General features: G+C 42.5%; 1 protein-coding gene across 3 annotated transcripts in view; it reads left to right on the top strand.

Annotated features, from left to right (window-relative positions):
- Positions 1-760: 760 nt before the first annotated feature.
- Positions 761-11,287, top strand: part of GAREM1 (GRB2 associated regulator of MAPK1 subtype 1) — a 204,279-nt gene continuing 193,752 nt past the window's right edge. For 2 of the 3 annotated variants that reach the window (XM_047828339.1, XM_047828338.1), the window contains exon 1: positions 761-1,318. In XM_047828339.1, the coding sequence (XP_047684295.1) occupies positions 1,198-1,318 (121 nt within the window). In that variant the 5' untranslated portion in view covers positions 761-1,197. Of the gene's footprint in view, positions 1,319-3,298; positions 3,418-11,287 lie in introns of all 3 variants that reach the window. The other variant, XM_047828342.1, reaches the window with a different exon arrangement.

Here is an 11,287-nt window from a genome sequence, read left to right as displayed (position 1 = left end):
CATGTGAAAACAGCTGGCCGCAGAAGGCCCCGTAACCTCGTTTGCTCTTTCCCTTGGCGTGTTTATGGGGGTCAGTGGCCTCATACCCCCACGGTCTCCATACAACGAAGGTACTGAACCCAATGGGCACCTTCCCTTCTGTGGGCACTGATCATTCATAATCACCTTTCTCCATCTGGGTGCTTCGGCCTTTTCCAGGCTGCCTAGCAAAGTCTAGACTGGTAGGATTAACTTCCAGCTCCGTTTACAGAGTTGTGAGGTTGGGGGAGAATGGCTCGGCCTCTTGCTCCACGCCTGCCTTTCCCCGCCTGGTCTGTCTGTGGCATTCTCAAGAGGTGAGCACCAAAGAGGTCTCTTCTGTGGCCTTAGCAACTCCGGTGGCAGAGTGAGGAGCAGCAGGGGACCGTGCCCGACGCCACGACTGAGAGAAAGATTCCCGAGCTTGCTCCGCTCCTGCTGGGCTCCGGGAAGGGCCCTGGGCTGCGAAGGAGTCCGGGCGCGCCGTGGCGCCCGGCGAGGCTGCAGGGCGCCGGAGCGGTCGGACGGGGGAGCGAGAGCTAAAGCTTGCAGAGCGCGCCGAGCCGCAGGCGTCGGCAGCCGCGGCCGAGAGGCTGACGCCCAGCCGAGCCCGCCGGGCCGCGGGAGGCGGAGGCCGAGCGGGAGGCGGAGCGGGCTGCGCCGGGGAGGCGGAGGCGGAGGCGGTGTCTCCCCGAGCTGCGCAGGCGTTGCTCGCACCTTGTTGGTCAGTGCTGGGAGCGCTGCTATGGCGTTTCTCAGACCCGCGGCTCCTCCTCACACGCTCGAGGCGGAGGGAAGGAGGGGTAAGAGGAGGAGGAGGCGAGCGGGCGGCCGTCGCAGCTGCAGACCCGGGGCCAGAGAAGGAGGCGGAGCGGGAGCCGCCGCAGCCACCCCGGCCGCCGCCGCCCGCAGCCGCGGGGCTGCTGCGAGTCCTCTCCCGGCTTGAGGGCACGCGGGGCGTCCCGGCCATGCCGCGTAGCGACAGCTGAGCCGGGCGCGGGCCCCCTCCCTCCCGGCCGCCTCAGCCGCCGTGCCCCCGAGCTGCCCGCGGCCGGAGTGCCCGGCGCCTCCTGCGCGCCCTAGACCGCGAGCGCGAGCAGCGGCCGCCGCCGAGGCGCGGGTGGTGCCGGCGGCGGCGGCGGCGGCGGCGGGAGCGCGGGGCAGGAGGAGGCGGGGAAGATGGACCCGGCGCCCTCGCTGGGCTGCAGCCTCAAGGATGTGAAGTGGAGCTCGGTGGCCGTTCCGCTCGACCTGCTGGTCAGCACTTACCGGCTGCCTCAGATCGCGCGGCTGGACAGCGGTGAGTCTCGGCCCGGCCGCCGGCACAGGGCAGACCGGCGCGGACCGCAGTCTCGGCACGGGTGTGCGCGCGTGTGCTGGGGAGGGTGGGACCGGGTGGGGAGGGGGCTGCTCGCCCACCCCCACCCCCACCCCCGGCGCTGGAGTTGGCCCGAGCGGCTGCCGCAGCCCTGGCGCGTTGCTCTCAGCTACCCCCAGCAACAGCTAGAGATGGGAAAATCAGAGCCCTTGCAGTGTAATTAAAAAGGACGCCTTAAAAAAAAAAAAATCAACATTGGGGAAACCTCTGCAGATTGTAATTTTGGAGGCGAGCTGTCCCTCCCCACCCTCCTGCAGGAATTACTCAACCTGGGAAACCCTGAAGAGTTATCTTAGGCAACTTTCTTACAAAATCATTGTGCTTTGGGTGGCATCTTTATTTTGGATGCTCTCCTTCCTTCCTCCACCCCCCCACCCCCCTCCCACCCCCACAAGAAGCAGCAGATTTAAGAGGAAAAGCTCCTGGGTGACCAACGAAAGGGATCACATTTCTCAGAGACCTTTTATTACAGCTTGTCTGTTTTGTTTAACCGAACTGAAAGTAATTTGGGGCTGAGTGTAGAAAATGTTTTTAGCAGAAGTGATGGTATGCTTAAGGTTAATTATTAGCTTAGCACATTTCCAGCCTGGCAAAAAAAATTAAGTGACCAAAACCTATATTGATTTGGAACATGAGCACAGAATTAAGAAATGCTTGTATTTTCTGAAACTGACTACCAGAAACCAGCCAAACATCCCCCAGCTGTTTGTTCTGCAGTGTGACCTCTGCAAACAAGTGCAGAGTGTCAAGCAAGTAGACCCCTGTCAGTTTGAATTGTACCATGTAAGGTGTCCATTCAGGTGTGTTTTGTTTTGTATTTTCACTATAACTTCAGTTGATTTGGGCTTCATGTGATTTCGGACTGTTCACAGAAACATGCTTGCTCTGCTGTAGGGCTGCGGGAAGCCCTTGGGCCCAGGCTGGCAGGCAAGCAGATAGAGCTGTGGTCACACAGGCCAAGTCAGAAGAGCATTGAGCAGAAAGATGTCATTTCAAATCACAAGGGTTCGGATTACTCCAGAAAGGGAGTAACAAGAGTGGGTAACGTGAGATGTGTAAATGTCCAAAGGCATTTTTATTCTGTTTCTTAATCTGTGGGGTTAGATTAGACATTTGAAGTACTGATGGGAGAAATCAATGCAGGAAAGTTCATGAATCCTGGAAAACAAGCATGGCATGCTTTCTATCCTTGTTTGGTTGGTCTTGGTAGTGGTGAGAATAAACTAGGAGTTTTCAAACTAGTAATGAAGTGCAGATGAACTCAGGAAGAAGGACAGGTGGTATGTTGAGGCATTCCTGTTTACAGTGGGGGTGGGAAAGTGGTGCTTTAACTATATAACTATATATCTGCAGGTCTGAATTTGTATGTGTGGGTATGTGTGTATTCACAGTTTCATTTCCTCTTCCACTGTGCAAAAATGTGTATATTGGAAGGTTAGGAGTCCTCACCTTTTCCGACCTTCTCTCATCACTGCACACTCTGCCAAAACCCTTAGCTAGGCAGAGAGCATTGATGCATGTGGTATAAAAGTCACCCAAAAGCTTCATTAAACCGAAAGTTTAAAGAGTCTGAATGTCAGTTGCAGACCTAACTTTTAGCTTTATTATCTGTTGTCCTATCCCTGTCATTCATAAGAAGGATCTGAATCAGCACTGTACTCATCCCACACTTCTTTTTAAAATTAGGACGTGGGTAGCAAGTCTTAACACTGTGCCCTTTCAAGCTGTGGAATGGATTTTGATCACTGTAATTCCAATTCTTTATTGTGAATTTTCGCTTATTACCACTTGAGAATCACAATGACTCACACAAATTTGGAATCCCAGCCAAATACTGCTTTATACCTTGGTTTTTTCACTTAACAATCCCATCTTATTAAAATTTTTTTTTGTTTTTAATAGCTGCATAATATTCCGAGCGGATGGCTATACCCAACAGTCTAGTCCCCAATGGTGGACATGAGCTGCTGTTACAAATTGTGATATCATGAATACCCTTACCCATAAATCTGTTTGTTCAGGTTAGTATATATTCCTGCCTTTCTGAATAAGTATATGTGAATCCTTTTTTGAGTTTGATACACATGAGAATTGGGGGAGCGCCACTCTCCCCACAGCCTTACAGTGTTAAATATCCTTAAAAAAATGAATATGATGAGGGGAAAGTGTTAGCTTACCAATTAAATTTGGATAGTCTTTCAAAGAGTCGATCATTGACTCCATGCTTATTTTTAACCATGTTCCACAGCAGCACCCAGAACATATTAAGGATATGCCGCCATATTTATAAAAGCTGTATGTGAAATCTCCAGTTTTGTGCAGTCCTCATTCTGTGTCTGTCCTTTTGCCAGTTTTAGTACTGCAGGTATGTTTTACACACACACACACACACACACACACACACACACACACCCTATACTTAGCCATGAAAAGTAGTCATTTTCCAAATCACTGATTTTAAAAGAGACCAGAAAGAAACTGAAAAACATGCCACTAGTTGACCTTATGCCAAGAGAGAACTATTGGCTAATTTGAAGCAGTCATTAAAGAACATTAAATGTCTAATTTTATAACTGTTGGTTATTGAATGCCTACTACGTGCTGTACATTTCTCATTGCTTGATGCATTGTCTCAAATACTCAGCACCCCATTTTAAGGACTTTGGGAACCTGAGATTCAGAGAAATTGAGTAACATACCTGGTAAATGTGTGGAGTGGGATTTTCAGCCAACTTTCTGACTCTAAAGAAAGACCTTTTATCTCAAACTTTACCTCCTCATACTAAATGGGAGTAGGTTTAGAGTAGGTCTAATGTCTACTCTAAATAGCCCCACTGTCTCTCTGAGAGTTTGAGGACCGGAAAGTCAATATTTTTCAAACAGTGTAGACACCGAATTAAGTGCTGGCCTCATCCATCATATTTAGACTACTTTCTGCTTCCCAGAGGAGTGGCTGAAAAGACGAAAGGAGCAGTGGGGAAGAAGAGAGTATGAAATCAGAAAAAGAAGGAAAAACGTGGTGTTTGAGGTTAGGGCTTATGTATTTAGATGTGCCTGTTGAAATCACTCCTCAGTACATTTGCTATACTTAAAATATTAACTCCACAGTAAAGAACTCTCCAGTTCTTTGCATTATGCATGTTACTTATGAAATGCCAGTCAGATACACACAGTCAACATTGCATCCCCAGGGGTGAAATTTGTCATCATATGATGAGAGAAATACAGAATAATGAGCCTTCATGGTATTGCCTCATGAATTTTTCTGAAAACACAAAGAAAAGTACTCAAAAGTAGTGATTCTTCTTAAGGGGGTGAGATACATGCTCAACAGGCAAAGGCTAGCTAACCCCAGTCAGCAGCAATACAACTGAGATCAGATATTTAACCTGGTCATCAATCTTGGAAACTGTTGGCTGTAGAACCAGGTTCAACACATGTGTTTTTGACCTAGAAGAGGGTGGAGCAAATGCTAATCTCCAACCCATCCTAACTCAAAACTTGGTAGGGAAATTGAACATTCTCTGTCTCTTCAATTATTTCACCTTGGAAAGGCTCCAGTGGTTAGTCTAGAACAGTGTTCTTCCAACTTTTTTGTTCCTGTAGCTCCTGAACGATTCTGTAGAAGTTTGTACCCTCAGCATATTTTTAGGCTGATTGCTGAAACTTTTCATCTTAAGTGTAAACAGTTGCAAAGGATGTCATCTTTCAGTATATTATAAATCTTGACCTTTTAAATTGTTACGTCATTAAAAAAAACCCAAAAAACTCTAGTAGGTCTATAAGTGATTCCCAGTATCCTTCATTTTTTAAAATGCATGAATAAGTTCTTAAACAGTTAAAATTTTTATACCTTTTTCTCCTTAAATTTATATTCCCATTTTCTTCTGCTACAGAATTCTATCCTAATGTAATGTATTTTTATGTTTGAAAGTGTCTTATGGATCACTCTGTCATTATTTCTGTTATAAAATATATATATATAAATTGAAACCCAGTGTTTTAGATTTCTTTTGACCTTAAGCCTTTTCATATTTGAATATTTCTGGTTGCTTGAAACAAAGAATTGGAAATTCCCTGAGTTAGAAAAGGCATTGCTACCCAAATGCTAAAGACTCAATCCTTTACATGCAGTAGGGTTTTTATTTATTGCTTTGTTAGTTGCCTTGAGGTCTTTACACCCTGGGGTAATGCAGTTAAGAAAGATCTAAAGATGCATTGTTTCTGTAAAGTGGGTGAAGGGTCTTTGGGAAGGGGAGGTGGTGGAGGACAGCTTCTATTCATCCTGGGTTGGACGTCTCTCTGTGATGCCAGGCAAGTCAATTTTTAGACCAGAGAATATTGGGAAGTTGTGGCTCTGGAAATTGATTCCCTGACAGCTGTGATGGGAAGTATTGGCTTTGCATCAAACGTGTACCCCTGTTCGAAAAATGATTGCCTAGATCACTGAAAGATGAGTTTATGGTCCTGTTGACTGAAAGGAAGAGGAAGACTGAGCCTGCATGGAATGACAGGGAGAGAGAAAAAGATAGTAGGAGTTGGAGGCAGCTGCAGTTGATAGATCAACAGCAACTTCTCCTTTCCAGATGTGCAGAGGAATCAGAGCTGATGCTAATCCCCAGGTGTGTTGGCACTGTGGGAACTTGGTCCTGGCTTTGTGCTGAAGTGCTTCTCTAACTACCATTTAAGTGCCTGTAAGGCTGAAGGAGCAGAAACATGGACACTGAACTCAGGGAGGCTCCATGTGGCTCTGCAGATATCAAAGGTGTTTCTAGATCTGTGTTTATTTTTGAAATTAAGTTCTCAAAACCTCCATGATTGATGTTTTATATATATATATATTTTCTAAATTAGCTTTGTGTGACTCTTGTTCCCAGAAGATATGCTTATCTGTGGTTTCATTTTCTCTGACATTCTGTATCGTAAGAGGCATACATATGCATACATGCATACATATGCATGCCCCAGGTAGGAGAGACAGTAGTTTAAAGGATGCTAGATTTGGGTCTTAGAAACCTCTGTTCAGTTATAGGAGCTGCCATTTCATAGTTATGTGATCTTGGTCAAGTCTAACCCCTTTGATTTGTAGTTTTCTCGTGCAGAAAAAATATATATTATACTGGTCCATGTATCTCATAGTTTTTGGTTAGTTTGTTCAATCAATATTTATTAAGTCCCTGCTGTGTGTGAAGCCCTGTTACAAATATGGGGACAATAACATTGAATAAAACAGACACCTCTGTGCTCATGCAACCTGCATTCTTGTGTATCTGCTTACTGTGATAATTAAACGCATAATATATGTGAAATACATGTGTATTGCAAAAGAGTGCACATAGATAAGATTGGAGTAATGGAGGTACAGACCAGTTGAGAGAGAAGCTTCAGAGTGTATCATTTAGGCAACTGAAGTCCACCAAATAGTATTTTATTATTTTTGTAAAGCTAAAGATACTGAGGGAAGGGTGACTTTAGCCTATTTCCCTCAGAGTATTTGAGATCTAGTAATCCACAGGTTATAAAAAGGTGATGTAAGGTTTTTATCAGAGAGAAAGTGTTGTGAACTAACCCAAGATTGGATTTGGGAAAGAACAGGAAGTTAGGAAAGAAGCTTTTAACTTAATCCAGAATCACATGCAAGTCTGACCAAATGCTACCAACCCACTTGAATCTCTTTCTAGTAGATATTCATCACTGCTTTTACTGGGTTGATGATGATTTTCTGAGCACTTATAGTTATATAACTGTTAGGAAAAACATGCCTTGTGTAATGTTCTGCACCAAATGGGTGATGAAGGAAGTCCCTTGAGTATTCTTTTATATACCATATTATTTTACTTTCCTCTAGTTATCACCTCTAATTGGCCATGCCTACAAATTATGGAATAGTAGGAAAGGACCTTTTAGAAGACCATGGACAGTGATAAGCACTTAGACCCACAAGACAAGATTTGGATATCGCTCTTTTGGTGTTCTTGTTTTTCAAGTAAGATGGCCGTTTTGGAAGCCTTAAGACATTTGGTCATCTGTAAAAGGAAAACTGGTTTGACCATTTGATCAACCATATCATAGTTTAAAGAGCATTCGACTCTCTTTTGCTCATTTGGCTGCCTTATTGAAGTGGCAAGTCCTTGTAGGCCAGCTTGTAAACTCGTTTATTTTTGTTTGAGATTCCTGAGGTATCTGTCTTTTTACTCACTGAGCTGCAGTTCTAAGAAGACTCATAAACTTCCTCTGGTCTTCAGCAGGATTATCAATCTTAAGAACACCAGCTATGCTATGCAACTTGAAAAATAACTTTTATTGCTGGTTTATGTATCATTTTGTTTTATTTAACAAAATAGAAAATACTAAAATATTTTAAATCTTATGAGATTTAAGCCTTTCAACGTTTATTTATTTTTGGGACAGAGAGAGACAGAGCATGAACGGGGAAGGGGCAGAGAGAGAGAGGGAGACACAGAATCGGAAACCGGCTCCAGGCTCCAGGCTCCGAGCCATCAGCCCAGAGCCTGACGCGGGGCTCGAACTCACGGACCGCGAGATCGTGACCTGGCTGAAGTCAGACGCTTAACCGACTGCGCCACCCAGGCGCCCCGAGATTTAAGCCTTTTAGAAGACATTTCCACATGATGATGCTCCCCCACATCTCAGCCCCTACCCCTACTCCTAGTGGCACAAAAATGTTTACTTGAATTTCAGGTTAAAGGTATCTAACAATTATTTTTGCTATTTGCCAGCTCCTAGCACAATGTCTGACATAGAAGAGATATCCCATAAGCAGTTAATAAATGAATGAGCAAATCTCAGTATTAAACATTTTCAGGTCCAACACATCTGTATTATTAAAGCATCTGTGACCTCTATAAGTTTGAAGTAGAATTTCACTTTTGTTTCAGTTGAGCTAGACATGTGCGTAAATACATAACTTGAAACTAAGATGGTAGGTCCTAAAATTAGCAGTAGGGAAAATAAAGACTTAGTTGACCATCATGATGAAATAATGATTCTTAGGATCATTAGTTGTTAATATTTTATTTTATTTTTTAATTTTTTAAATGTTTTTCATTTATTTTTTGAGAGAGAGAGAAAGAGAGCATGAGCAGGGGAAGGGCAGAGAGAGAGGGGAACTGCGGATCCAAAGTGAGCTCTGTGCTAACAGCAGCAAGGCCAATATGGGGCTTGAACTCAAACCAGAAGATCATGACCTTAGCTGAAGTTTAATGCCACCCAGGTGCCCCAGTTATTAATGTTTTAACTAAATTATTTCTAGAAATTTCAACTCAATTTTAGATTCTTTGGCTTCTTGCTAGTTCTTTTGTTCTGGAATTCAGATGCCTCCTCTACGTATTAACATGTAGCTGTCATTGAATTTCTAATCTTATATGGACTAGAATACCATAAATCTTTGGAATCGGTCAACTCTTATGCTATAAGAAAGAATAGGACTGATTGGATAGTCAGCTAACCATTTAACTATTCAATGTTTCATGTTCCCAGGGTACCAGGGATTTTACTTCTAAGCAAAGTAAGCCACTTGGTTTAAATAGTGTTATGAAACTACAACTGCTAATTTGGTACAGTTGTCATCTTCCTAGAATAGCCCCAAGATTGACTTGAAACCTTAGTGTCTTAATCCCAGACAGTGAGTTTCCTTTTATGCCCTTGTAGGGATACTGCATGGTGGTAGAAGAAGGAAAAAACAATGTTCCCAAGGCTTTTTCCAGTGTGGCGGATGAATTACTTTATAATTAAAGGGCAAGTCATTTTAATTGATTCTGCTAATTCTTAAGCCTAGTTTGAAGTATTTAAATACCAGTTGGGCTTTGATGACTTAATGGTTGTTTAATAAATACCAAGTTATTGAATTTAAAGTACAATGTGAAGTCTTATGAAGATATTTGTTATTTAGGTTAATATTTAACATCTTCAGTAAGTTATTACGATTAGGCTAGTTACAGTGTAGAAGGGAATATGAACAGCGCTGAAGGATGTTTCCCTGTAAAGATTTAAAATAAGTTATGTTCTGTTTTTCTCCACTCAGTAGAGGAAAACTTCCTTGCTCAGACATTTTTTAAATATGAGTTTTCTATATACCAGACTTTAAGGTGTTAGAAGTGAGAATGGGCTCTTGATAATTAGTTCACATTGACAGTGTTTTCCTCTTGGCAAGGAACTAGATTCAGATATCTAAAAGTAAGTGAAAAAAGGTAAGTGTTTACTTTTCTATTTTTAAATATTCTGTTAACCTTGTAGGTAGTTAGGAAGCACTCACTGGTTATAACATTCTGTCATCCATTCAGAAAAAGGTTAATGAAATGCCTGAGGAAGCCCACGTGGGTAACTTAAGGATATCCATCTGTGAAGGTGTTCTATTCATGACTGACACCCTGAATTGCCTCACTCTTCCTTTAGCAGCAATGTATGAGCAAAGGATGGTTGAAATTGAAGAACTAACATCCATTCCATTGTCATTCCTGGTCCTCGGGAAGCTTAGGCTTCAAGGTCTTCACTTTTAGTCTGTTTCAGGTTAATGTTTGAAATAATGCAAGATCCATTTTACCTTGAACCACTGACCCACAAAATCAATCAAGCACCAGACCCAAGTTAAAAACAGTTTAATTAATCTCTAAATAGAGCTCTAGAAGATTCAGAATACCTACTTAAAAATAAGTAAATAACATGAGGCTTTATACAGATATTCTTCTGTTTGGGTTTTGTTTTTTTTCTTGTTTTCATGTTTATTTTGGTCCCATTTTTTGGGAGACAGGAGAGCCACTGAGAATAGATAGGATCAGAAGAAATTTTCACAAGCTCCTCATGGCCAGGTATATCAGTTAAGGTTAACTTTAGTTGTGTATAATAGGACCAAAAAAAAAAAAATAGTGATTTATACAATATGGAGATTTCATTCATTTCGTTTAAAAGGAGTCTAAAGGTATATACTCCAGGATAGATCTGGCAGATCCAGAGTCAAGGACCCAGGCTCCTCATGTCTTTGTGCTCTGTCATCCTTAGGAGGTGGTTTTCACTTCATGGCACTTAATGGCTGCTGGAGCTCTAGCTATCATGCCTGCATCTTATACAGCAGGAAAGGTAAAAGGGCTTGAATTCAAACCAGAAGATCATGACCTTAGCTGAAGTCTAATTGCCTTACCACCACTCCTAACACAGCACTTCACTTTCCATCTCATTGGTGAGGACTTACACACTCTTCTGTAGACGGGAAAGTAAGGAACTGGGCACAGTACCCGTGGGTTCTTACTACCGGAGAGCGGAGCATTGGATGGTAGAAGCTGTTTAGCAGTCTCTGCCACTCAGATTTGTGCTTTAATGCTTTTTCTTCACTTTTTTTTTTCCTTCACAAAACTTAACCGTGCGTTCAGCCCTAATTTCTTGACACCTTCTTGTTCAGGTTTTTCTTTAGCTTAAATAGTATGAACCTCTTGCTCCAACTTTTCTCTTTTCATCCTTGAGCATGAGCTAAAACCTTAAAGCAGTTCTATTTAAAGGCCCTCTATTATATGTGAAAGTACTTTATAAGTAAGCCATGAAAAGTTATGTATTTGTGGGAAATTATTATTATAAGACACTTCTCACTTTCTTTTTTGGCATGCATATTTTTCAGATTTTCTTTCTGATCTGATACACACGATGGGAATAATTGTCCAGTTGTTTAAAGGTGCTTTTTCCCCCCTGCTTTATTTTTTTTGACAGAGAGGCTTGGTAGTTGTGTTTTAAAAATATATTTACTGTTTTTCTGCAGATATCATTATTATTGAGAATTTGGAAAACATAGACCAAAAAAATGACAAAAATGAGTATCAGCTTTAATTCCAGAAGTTATATAACTTGTTATATAACCATTATTAACCTTTTCCTATTATGCAG

This window comes from Prionailurus viverrinus, chromosome D3, assembly GCF_022837055.1.
Source record: "Prionailurus viverrinus isolate Anna chromosome D3, UM_Priviv_1.0, whole genome shotgun sequence".
NCBI lineage: Eukaryota > Metazoa > Chordata > Mammalia > Carnivora > Felidae > Prionailurus > Prionailurus viverrinus.
The sequence above is the reverse complement of the archived record's forward strand: the minus strand, read 5'-3'. Positions and strand labels throughout refer to the sequence as shown.